This window comes from Pelmatolapia mariae, linkage group LG6 (assembly GCF_036321145.2).
Source record: "Pelmatolapia mariae isolate MD_Pm_ZW linkage group LG6, Pm_UMD_F_2, whole genome shotgun sequence".
In the NCBI taxonomy this organism is placed as follows: Eukaryota; Metazoa; Chordata; class Actinopteri; order Cichliformes; family Cichlidae; genus Pelmatolapia; species Pelmatolapia mariae.
In genome coordinates, this window is record NC_086232.1 from 29,328,397 (window position 1) to 29,339,788 (window position 11,392).

General features: G+C 38.3%; 1 protein-coding gene across 2 annotated transcripts; it reads right to left on the minus strand.

Moving 5' to 3' along the window:
- Nucleotides 1–4,799: 4,799 nt before the first annotated feature.
- LOC134628642 (N-acetylmuramoyl-L-alanine amidase-like) lies at nucleotides 4,800–10,997 on the minus strand. 2 transcript variants are annotated; one of them, XM_063475376.1, is made up of 5 exons: nucleotides 10,676–10,997; nucleotides 9,085–9,945; nucleotides 7,551–7,761; nucleotides 6,642–6,979; nucleotides 4,800–5,525 (listed from the first exon to the last, which is right to left on the minus strand). In XM_063475376.1, exons 1-4 carry the CDS (start codon nucleotides 10,746–10,748, stop codon nucleotides 6,676–6,678), a joined length of 1,449 nt encoding a protein of 482 aa, XP_063331446.1. In that variant the 5' UTR covers nucleotides 10,749–10,997; the 3' UTR covers nucleotides 4,800–5,525; nucleotides 6,642–6,675. The 2 variants fall into 2 exon arrangements, with proteins under 2 accessions (XP_063331446.1, XP_063331445.1); XM_063475375.1 differs by lacking the exon at nucleotides 4,800–5,525 and having other exon boundaries at nucleotides 6,040–6,979.
- Nucleotides 10,998–11,392: the final 395 nt, after the last annotated feature.

Below are 11,392 nucleotides of genomic sequence, written 5' to 3' on the forward strand. Positions count from 1 at the left end.
ACAAAAAATACAGGCAACTTTATCTAAAGTCATGAATCATCATTTTTGTTCAACTCTTTGAATCAACGCTGAAAGCCTGCACTTCAGTCACATACTGATCTAAATTTCAGTGGTGTTGCATCAAGAGGCAAAACTACAAAACCTGTTTTTGTCCAGCAAATTATGGACCGAACTGTATAAAGTAAGTACTTAAAATTAACATGATGTTGTTCATACTTAAGAAGAGATCTTTACCATTTGGTTATGCATGGCATGAAAAGATATTTTAAAATTTATATTAGTATGTTTTAGAAGTAGGGCAGCAAATAACGTCTCTGCAAGCCTCCCACTGTTAAATTGTGCAAGAAACAGCAAGTGATGGATGACGACCCTGTGAACTTTCATGGTGCTTCTGAAACATGGTTGAACTCCTGGGCAGTTCCTTGTATTTCAAAACTAATACTTGCAAAAACACTATTAGCAATACTGCCACAGTGATCAGCATGTGTTTACAAATGTTTTCATTTCATTTCATTTTTGAGATTTATTTAGATTTTCTGGTTAATTAAAAGCACCGAGGCCAAAAGAGAGCGATGTGTAGCTCAGTGGAGCCTGGAGATGCACCTCTGTTTACACACACACACAAACACACACACACACACACAGGCACAAAGTGGAGAGTAGTTTGAGTGATTTTGGCTTGGGTTTATTTTCAGGTATGCAAGATTGTGACAAATACTTTTAGAATGTCATGTTTCTGTCATAGTTATCTCCACCAAGGAGGTTATGTTTTTGGTAGCAATTGCATGTGCATCATTCTGTCTCTACACACAATAGTGGAAAAAGTTTTGAATGAATTCTGATTCAGCTTTGTAAGGGTGCAGATTGAGGTCATGTTATCAATCTGTTCAAATTTGTCTTACAGCCACCAAAGTCTTAAAAGTCAACTTCATGATTTATTGGTTGAAAAATAACACAAAAAACTACGACTTAGAAATGATTCTTACAAGTGTCATGTCTATTGTCAAAGTACTGTGTAAAATTTAAAATATACTACATTTGACCTTTGACCTCTCGTTGAAGGTCAATAGATTGATTCAAAGGTCAAAATGAGACATTTTTAGGTTATTAAAATTGGCTCTTACTGCAATTGTTTGTATTGAAAAAATGGGGAATGATCTATGACAGCGGTCCCCGACCCCCGGGCCACGAGTCGTTTGGTACCGGGCTGCGAGAGTTGAGGCTTGGGTGTGAAATTTATGGTTTTCAGGATTTTTATAGTTAACTCGGTTTCCCTGGGTCTTTTCCCGAGTTGTAGTTGTGTGTCTTATTTTGAAAGAAATATTTACGCGTTACCACAGCGACCAGAGAGCATTAAGGGGCAGAGAGGAGGATGTTACTCTCGCATTTCAGGAGGACGCTGTTAATAAAGTTACACAATTACACAGTGAATTTGCATTTATTAATATATTTACAAAATACCACAGTTTTTGTCTTGGTCGTATCATTTTATTTTGTTGTATTTATCCGCGACACCTTAAAGGCCGGTCCGTGAAAATATTGTCTGACATTAAACCGGTCCGTGGTGCAGAAAAGGTTGGGGACCGCTGATCTATGAGGATTTTAACTATCACGTTATGTTATTTTGACTTTGTTATTACTTTTTTTTTAACCACATAAAGTTGTGTTGAATATGTTTTTCAACTGATTTTTATTACTAAACGGGTGAAATGAATACTACACATGTGTTATAGCCACATAAATTATAAAATATATATAATAAAAACTCTACCTTAATCCTGTCTGGGATATTAAAATGAACTTAAACGGGTCAAATAACAAAAGCCTGCACTTTTCACTTGCTTTTACTGGACTACAAACATAATAAAAATAAATAAATAAATAAATAAAAAAGGTAACAGCTGACGGTGAGCCACACACACAGGCGCCATCTTGACTATCTGACATCTCAATTTTATAAAGAAGAAGTAAAATGAATCTAAACAAAACACAAAAATATTCCTATAAAAGTAAATATGACTAACAGAGTGTGTAGTTCTAATGCATTTCTGAAATCTAAAAGGAGTCATCTTATGCATATTGTCCATCTTATCCATGTTCCCGTTTCAGTGCAGCTAGCCAAACAATCTTTTTCTGTTATAAAGATATCTGAGACCTGCTGGAGTCTTGAGCTACTTTTATTTTTGTTAATAAATGCTTTATAAAGCATACATTTTACATGAGCTCACGCAAAATACTTAATTCACTTGTAACTGCCTGAATTAACCATGAATTACAATATGAAATAACTATTAATAAAACCTTTATCAACACACTCACAAAAAGCTTATAAAACTTTATAAATGCTCAATTAACTGCTTATTAATACCTTACTAATGCTTAATAGTGTGACATTATTAGAAAGTGCTATATGACTCGCTCAAAACAAAATGATTCTTCCAAAAACTCAAAGCCCGGGTCCAAAACCTCAGCTTTCGTGCACTACCTGAGCTCAAAGAGAAGAGTTAGCGATATAAAACTCACTAATATGATCTCTGGCTGTGCAGCGCCACCCTCTGGTTAAACTGTCTTTTTGCAAGGAAATACACTGTGCTAGCTGTACCGATCAAATGTATTACTGCAGCTTTGGCTGTACTCTTACCTGTAATTCATTAATGTGTGATATTATGTGCACATTTATTTACAGCTTAGATTTATCTTATGTAAATGTAATCATTACACCTCAAGGTTACTTAGCATATTTGATACATGTGGTATTTTTTGTCTAGTTTGTTTTTATCATTTGTTTTGTTCAGTTTTTTTCCTAGTATAAGTAGTTTGAGGTATACTAATATTTGTGGGTTTTGTTTTTTGGGGAGTTAGTAATATTTGTTTGTTTGGCTGGTGAAGGAAGTTCAGTATTAAAACTCTTACTTATTTAGAAACTCCCAGCCCCCAAACAGAGAACGTTGTCTGCCCATGTGAGCACAGAAGTCCAAGGTCTATGTGTGGATGGACTTTGGTTTTCTCCTCTACAGCACACAGAAACAGAACTTTGACACAGACTGGCAAAACTACAGGATTTAATTACACCTCTCACTCTAATAGCAGTGGAGCAGCTTCTGTATCAAATAAATGATCACAACCCAGATGCCACCTTAACACCACAGCAATTAAAAACCTTTTATTACTGTTGCACAACTCTTAATTAGTGATACAGCATAATGAGCTCTGCCAACACCCTCATTTGCGTCGTGTTTATGTGCTGCTGCTATGACGATAAGAAGTGCTCCAAACAAAAAACACTTAACTGAACATATCCAATAACCTGTAAAAGCCCCTGAACAACGCCCCGGATTAATCCAATCTATACACATAATTATGTTTAGTTATTTTTTTTAATACTGTACATAATTCGTTGTTTTATGGTTTTCTCAGATGCACTAATTGACTTAAACCTGTAGATGGTGCTGATGTCTTCTACAGAGTAACCACGAACAAATGAAACAGAAACATGTTTAAACAACAGCTGACGTGTTTCAGGGCTGCTGATACTCTTTGATAAATTCTTAATGGTTCAATGAGTCACACTAGGACTCTAAGTTTGTCTTTGAATTTGACACCACATACAGTCCAGTGGAAAATATTTGGCCCATTCTTTATGTCCTAATTTTGTTTACACATTTTCACTATCCATCCATCCATCCATCCGTTCATTCTCTTCCACTTATCCTTGTCAGGGTCACAGATGGAGGGCTGGAGCCTATCCCAGCTGTCTTAGGGCGAGGCGCATTTCCACTAATCAAACAAATGTTAATATTAAACAGATATTAATTTAATAAAATTTTATATTTTATTTATATGGCACCAAATCACAAAAACAGTCACTCCAAGATCCCAACAATGAAATGGCCCCCTTTAAACAAACACTTGGCGACAGTAGGAAGTAGAAACTCCCTTTTAATAGGAAGAAACCTCCGGCAGAACCAGCTTCAGGGAGAGGCAGCCATCTGCCACGACTAGCTGGGACTGAGGAGAGGAAGACGGGACAAAAGGCACGCTGTTGAAGACAGGCAGAGATTAATAATAACTAATGACTCATCTCTGCTGTAAGGTTTTTCCATTTGTGGATAATAGCTCTCACTGTGGTTTGCTGGAGTCCCAATGACCTAGAAATAACTTTGTAACTCTTTCCAGAGTGGTTACAACTTTGTTTCTCATCTGGTTTGAGTTTCTCTAGATTGTGGCATGATGTGTTGCTCTTTCAGATCCTTTCGCCTACTTTACATAGTCAGACAGCTTCTATTTCCATGATTTTTTCATGGAACAGGTCTTGCAGTAATCAGGCCTAGGTGTGGCTGATGAGACTGTTCTGTTGCATAATCTTTATCAAAAGCTTTTTCCTGTCACACAGACTGGCGAGCTGTTGGTGCTGATGTCTCTCTGGGTTCACTGTCTCAACATCTGCACTGTGAAGCCATAGCTACTTTAGTGTTTTCCTCTGGAAAGCTTTTTGCAGCGTTCATATGATGGACTTTACACAGTAAACAATCTGTCAGATCAGGTTATTTATTGTCAGCATGAGGAGAAATGGGTCAGCTTAAAGTGCAGAAGCATGAGAAAACATGCTCATGGGATTCTGTTGGTCCCAGCAAAAGTGAGTGACCTGGTGAAATCAAGTTGCATAGATTTTTACACCTGTGTTTTCTTTTTGTTTGTTTTTCAAAGAAACACACAATAGACATCTATTTCATTAACGTAACTTCAATAAATACAGAAATTAATTTACCACTGACTTTTGACTGACGTCCATGACCTCTTAATGAAATACTATTCATTAAAAATGTTAAACATGCAGCACAAATCTACATTTTGGGGCCATAAACTAGTTATTCTGAGCCAAAAAGAAAAAAACAAGTGTTACTGTCACTGTCCTGGGTCGGTGACCCAGTGTTTTGGCTTGTTTCATTATTATTATGATCAATCTTTGGTTCCATCTTGGTTTATTACTACCAGTGTTTTGGTTTTTTGTATTTTGAGCTCCCTCTGTTCTGTCCAGTTTGTCTCTGTGCCTGTCGTGTGCTTCCTGTTTTACTTTGAAAGTCCGAGTCTCATGTCAGTGTTTCTGGTTTTGCTTCCCTTTTCTCGTTAAATCTGATTTCTCCCAGCTGTGTTTCCCTCCTGTCTCCCATTCCCTCATTACTCCACTGTGTATTTAAGCCCTGTGTTTTCCTTGCATTGTGTTGCATTGTACTCTCATTTTCCTGTGTTTTTCCTCTGTGTTCCCAGTCTCTGTAGCGCCTAGTTTTTTTTGGTTTCTTGTTTTCCAGTCTTTAGTTTGTTAGTTGTAGTCATTATACTTTGTCTTTTGTTTTCAGTGTAAAAGTGGTTCCCAGCAATAAAGCTGCACTTTCAGTTAATCTTCCATCTTGCAAGTCCTGCAATTGGGCCCTATTAATAGAACAAAACTGACATTTTTAATACGCAGTCACATTAAACACTATTAGACCGTCTCTTTGTTTGTCTCTCTTCAGTGAGTCCACTTCCTGCAAAATCAAAACAGAAGGAAAATTTCATTTTGTGAAGCCTTTTTTTTTTTTACTTTTAGGCAAATAACAATAACATTATCAGACATGTACTCATAGCACTAACATGTGTCAAAGGAGTATTTTATCACCTTCCTCAGTAATGAGTGTTTGTCCCTTATTGGTTATTCCTCAAAGAAAGAGAAATCATATCTTATTCTCTTGAAATGTCGCTTTTGTGGCCACCAATTTTAATTTGTAACTACATTTACAAATGTCATTGTCCTGGTCATAGAGTGAAGTTTCTAATAAATAGTATATATTTTTCTCTAGTTTTAAGGTATCAGCAAGCAGTACTTAAGAAATTAATACAAAGTATTACGTACAACCCAACATTTGTGTTTAACATTATTTGGAATGGATCGTAATGTGAAGCTCTGCCTGAAAACATATTGTTAAATATCAACACTTCACCGAGTTCTTTTGATTCCTCATAGGCATCCGATGGAAGACAAAACACTGCTCAGTAGACCATTTCACATTTTATTGTCTTACACAATACTTCTAGAAGGGAGATGCGTTCTGCATGACCCGTTGCCGTGGATCTCAAAATGGTGACGGGCACTTGACAGTTTTATTACCGGGCACCCTATTCTAGTCTCTAATATCATTCTAACAATATGCAAGCCATCAGTTTTGAATGTTATTTGCCTGTTGAAACCTCCCATCTGAGCCTGCTGGTAGGCAAAGTAGGGCACCTACTGACCATTAGTACTGATGATTAGGACTGTGTTTATCCACCCAAATATCAGCCAAAGGACGGATAAAGAACATTCATTTGGCTGATAATTGGGTGGATAAACATACTGACCAGCTGACAAATAAGTATAGTACATAATGGTACCACTTTGTATACTGGATCTAAACTTAGCCAAGGTTTAAGGTACTTTATAAACACTAAAATCTGAATGAACTCTAAGTTTCAATGTCAAACCCTCCGTTGCAGTTATTTGAGCAGAATTCATTTCTTTCTGCACTGAACTATGCAAATTTTAAATGTGACCTCTACATTAATAAGATAGAATGATCCAGAGTATAAGACATTTCCAAAAGTAATTTCCAAAAGTAGTGATGAACCTTTGATGACAGAATCCTGGCTGCGGATGTCCTCTTATTCGCTGAAATGCTCCCAGGTTCTTATTTCTGAAAAGAAGGCGTCTCCAGGGCAGGCGGTGTAGTTCACTGCCTGCCTGTGGCCATGGATGGTGAAATTGGAAACCAGTCCTCCTCCGTGTATAGCACATTGGACAAGTCGATGACGTAACAGGTCCATGGCATAGCGAGATGGCAGGGTGACAGTGTAGTTACCGATGATTGACACGCCATACCCAATGGCATTGTGTCCCCTGGTGTGAGTGCCGAGATGATGCCAACCCCTACCCTCATAAACGTAGCCGTCAGACCCGACCACAAAGCTGAAAGTGCAAAAATATGAGAGCAGGTGATCAATGAATGAGGTGGATGGTTACTAGTCTGCAGACAAATAGAGCAAAATGCTGAGAATTTATTCCAGCATATGTGATGAATTTTCAGCAATACAGTGTTTTAACAGCATGCAGTTAGCATTCCTGAAAATTCTCCGCTAATAACATAGATATGAAATATGGCTACTTAAACGAATGTTTTGGCAATATAGGAATTTTCTTTTGTAGTTTTTTTTGCGAAGCACCACTCCCATGTTCATTTCCTGCCACTTCAAGCACCTGTAAATCTTACAACTTACAAAAATAAAAGTATAAAAACAAGAATTTGTTCAATTAGAAGAATTATTGACAGAATACGACCAGAATTTGACATTTTTACAGGAAAGACAAACTATAGTGATTAGTTTCAAAGGTCGCTGAAGGGTAGGCAGCACCTGTCTACAGGAGATCCATATTTTGAGGCAGTGACAGTTGTATACATCTGTTCAACTAACAAACACTGCAACACAGCGTAAAAATACATTTCCCTAGATTTCCAATGATTCCTTTAAAGTTTGGTTACCTGTATCCGATGTCAGCCCACCCACGGTCCTCCTGGTGGAAACGCTGCATGGACCTCATGTCACGAGAACAGCTTGGGAAGGATAAACAGGGTGATGATGGCTCATAAGTATGATGAATGTACAGATACTGGAGGGGAAGAGAGAGCGGGATAGGTGTACCTCGGTGGGGCTTTGCCCCCCACTGACAGCGAGGGATGATTTGAGGGCAGTCTGTGGGTAGGAGGACACATGGTGAGGATTAGGAAAGTAGTAACACTCCAGACCTTGATAGGCTGCAACAGAACATATGGGCTAGTGTCTAAAAAAAGATCTTTGTGACAGCTCAGAAATAATGACTCAGTTTGTCCAGCATCAATGAGCTTATTACTTAAACAAGCTTGTTTTTCCAACTGTTTAAGCCCAGTGTAGTGCACACAACATCTTTCTTTAAGGTCTAAATCTGTCAATGTTTTTACCAGATGACTGCTTGTGGTTGTTGCAGTTTTTTGGAAATGGAGCTTTGACCTGTGAAACATCCGAAACATGGGAGTGATGTTTGAAAAACTGATTACAGTTTATAGATAATGAATAAAGCAGAGGCCTGCCAGAACTGTTCTGACAAAAGTGGAACACTGGACAGTTTTGCAAAGTGAAATTTGCTTAGAAGGGGGATGGCATAATGTTTGCACCAGGAAGGACTGTGCAGTAAGTCCTTTAGAATAATCTCTTGAAATTGTTGTCCACACACTTAATTTTATCAGAGCCAAAAGTCTGAATAATTTGCAAACTTACAGAAATGACATTTCCCACACCAAAAGCAAGGCAGCCAAGCCAAGCATGGAAGAATTCCTTTGTAATAACATTTGACTGAATGTGGAAAAACTGAAACATACTTCTTTCAGTCTGTTTTGTAAATTAACTGAAATATTAAATGTTAGCATTTCCAGAATGAACTTGAGTTTCCATCACTAAAAAATTGAATGGTTTGTGTCTTTTTATTCATTTTAAAGTTGAGCCTTTAAACTAAAGTATAACGTATCAATGGATCACAGGACCAAGATGACTGAAAACTAAAAAAATACTATAAAAGAAATACCTCTTCCTCTGTGAGGCCTAACTATTTAACGGTGGATCTAATCCCATCTCCACGGGCATAGTGATCACAACATGCAATTGCAGTTAAAAACTTCATAATGAGTTTCATAATAATGTTGGTAAATGCCTTGCACTATTTCAGTGCTGGCTTTCACTTCAAATTGAGGTTTTTTCAACTGGCCAACAGCCAAAATACACAAATGTTAACTGAAGTTAAAGATAGTTAAGTAAAAAATATTTTGTGTTTGTTTGAATTTAAGGTTTTTACGAGTTCATGGTGACATTACTGTTTAACCTACTGTGACGTTATCCTCTTTGGATCCTTATCAAAAATATTTGTCTCATAAACAAATATAAATTTAATTCTGATTATTTTTAACTGCAAAGTTTAATGAAAACATCCAGGTTCACTAGACTCTTGCACAAAAGAATGATTAAATGTCTTCATTCATAGCTCACCCCAGTACTTCTTGACAAATGTCTCCAATCCATCTTTCACCGCCTTTCCCACCCCAGTGTCCATAGAAATCCATTCTGTCTTCTCCAGTTTCCAGACCAATGCTAGTGTCTCCATCACCTGGCTGTGAAGATCAACAGACTCTAGGATGGATCTAGAGAGCTCCCTCCTCCTTGGGCTAATCTGACTGCTCACAGCATCCATGCCCTGCCCCTCACTCAGAGTAAAATTGTAGTATCCTCTCAGAATCTCACTGAGGGCCTGTGGCTGTTCAGATGCAGTTAAATTACTGAGGTCTGTGCCCAGTATAAGGCCATCCATGCCCCCATTGATCATGGCATCGGTGGCTAGAGTGGCAGGCTGAGACAGTTTGAACACCCTGGGGTGCTCCACGTTATCCCAGCACCCGTCAGGCCCCAAACGGTGAGATGGTGGGAAGTCCTGGAGGCTGAGAAATGATAAGCCCAGTGTCCTGCCTAAGGTGAGAGGGAAGATCCCAGCTGCTGCCACCCCTTCCATCTTGGCTTTCAGTCCTGATTCAATTCCTAGTAATAAGGGTGCAAGCGCCACCGTAGTTCCATCTCTTGTGAGAACCACCCCTCGTTCTTCTCCATGGTCCGTCACAATGTGGTGGATGGCCTTATCAAAAAAGCTGAAGGATGAGGCGTTGAGAATGGCCGTCTCCAGGAGGTCAGCATCGCTGAGATTATTGGAAGCGCCCAAGAAATGGATGGTCATCACGTCATCATGGCCTGCAGTCCTCCGCAGGGCCCTGACCAGAGCCAGGGGGGGCAGGCCAGGGTTGGAGTGTTCAACCTGCTGCACGGCTTGAATAAAGCCTTCCATGTTACGCAGGTGGATGCCTGACAACGACACAAGCCGAGAAAAGTGCATTACTCCCTCAGTGAATGAAATGTTCAGTTACTTCAGAATGAAACAGTGGTCCTTGCTCAATATCAGTGTAAAGCCAGTTTAGCAAACCATTCATTCATCTGTCTTAACAGCTTATGCAACTTACAGTCATTAGAGTCCGTCTGAGGTGATATAGAGTTCACATCAGCTAAGTTATGAACTGGGGATTAAAGAACGTGGAAACTGATAGCACGACAAGAGGTTATTGCCCGATAACTAGCGTGACTTCTGCACATGCTATACAGATGGGAAAGAACTATACCAACACTGAGAGAATCAGTGGAGGAGCTCAAACATACAGCTGAAGCAATGTACATTTAAGATCAGGCATTAGACACACTTCCATAGTATAATGAGTTTGTGCTACCAAATACAGTATATGTCTTTGTCTTACTCTTTTAAGACATATATTTTGGGAACAGTTGAATAGCCTTTCTAATTGATCAGTTAATAACCCAATACTTAAAAAAGAGGGAAAGCTTTTTTTTTAGTTTGAGAAAGAAAAGAAAGAGAGAAAATTCCCGATTACAGATAACAAGGAACAAGTGAGTCAAAACACATCAGGTTGTCCAAAGAGAAAATATTCCTTATCAACATGCCAAGCAGGTACACTGTGGCCTGTAATGGAAATTCTAATGCAAGATAACCGAATGTTTGCATGTTTTAAATAACTGTGCTTACCTGTCGGCCTGCTGTAGACAGTAACAAGGTCAAATAAAGCCAGAAGAAAAAATGTGAGTCCACAGAAAGCCATTCTGCATATCCCGGTTAGTTCTTCTTAAATTGTTTTATTTTTTATTCTTGCAAAACAAATGAACCTAAACAGTGAAATATGAAAGAATCTCTGCAATAATCCAAAATGTGTGGTCCTCCCTCACTTGTCTAGGTGTATTTATGTAGGTGTACGTGCATGACAGCAGTGCTCTGTCTCAAAGGGAAGAGTACTCTCTGTACACAGATGGCCCCAAATATTGATTTAACCTACAGCACATCAAAGAGCAAAATTTCTCTTCAATTTATTTCAGTTTTCATCACAAATTTCTTTTATTATTATTATTATTATTATATTATTTATGTTTCACTTTTTTTATACTTCATGCAGTTTCCTTTGTATATCCCTGGACAAAAACAATAGAAGCGAGGGATAAAGTCAGTTATGGTTAATGTTTATTGTCCCCTGTAATATGTACGTCTGCTATGTGCTCACCAGTGCCGGGAAACAGTTTAGTCACATGAACAAACAAGTAGACGTGGACTTGGTGGCAAAGAACAACACAAGCTGATTTGGTTTGTATTGTATGAATAATCATGTACATTCAGGTTTGTAAAACCAAAATCTTGAATCAACTTTCTATTTTTACTTTTGATAGATAATGCACAGAGGGAGAACTGGGTAAA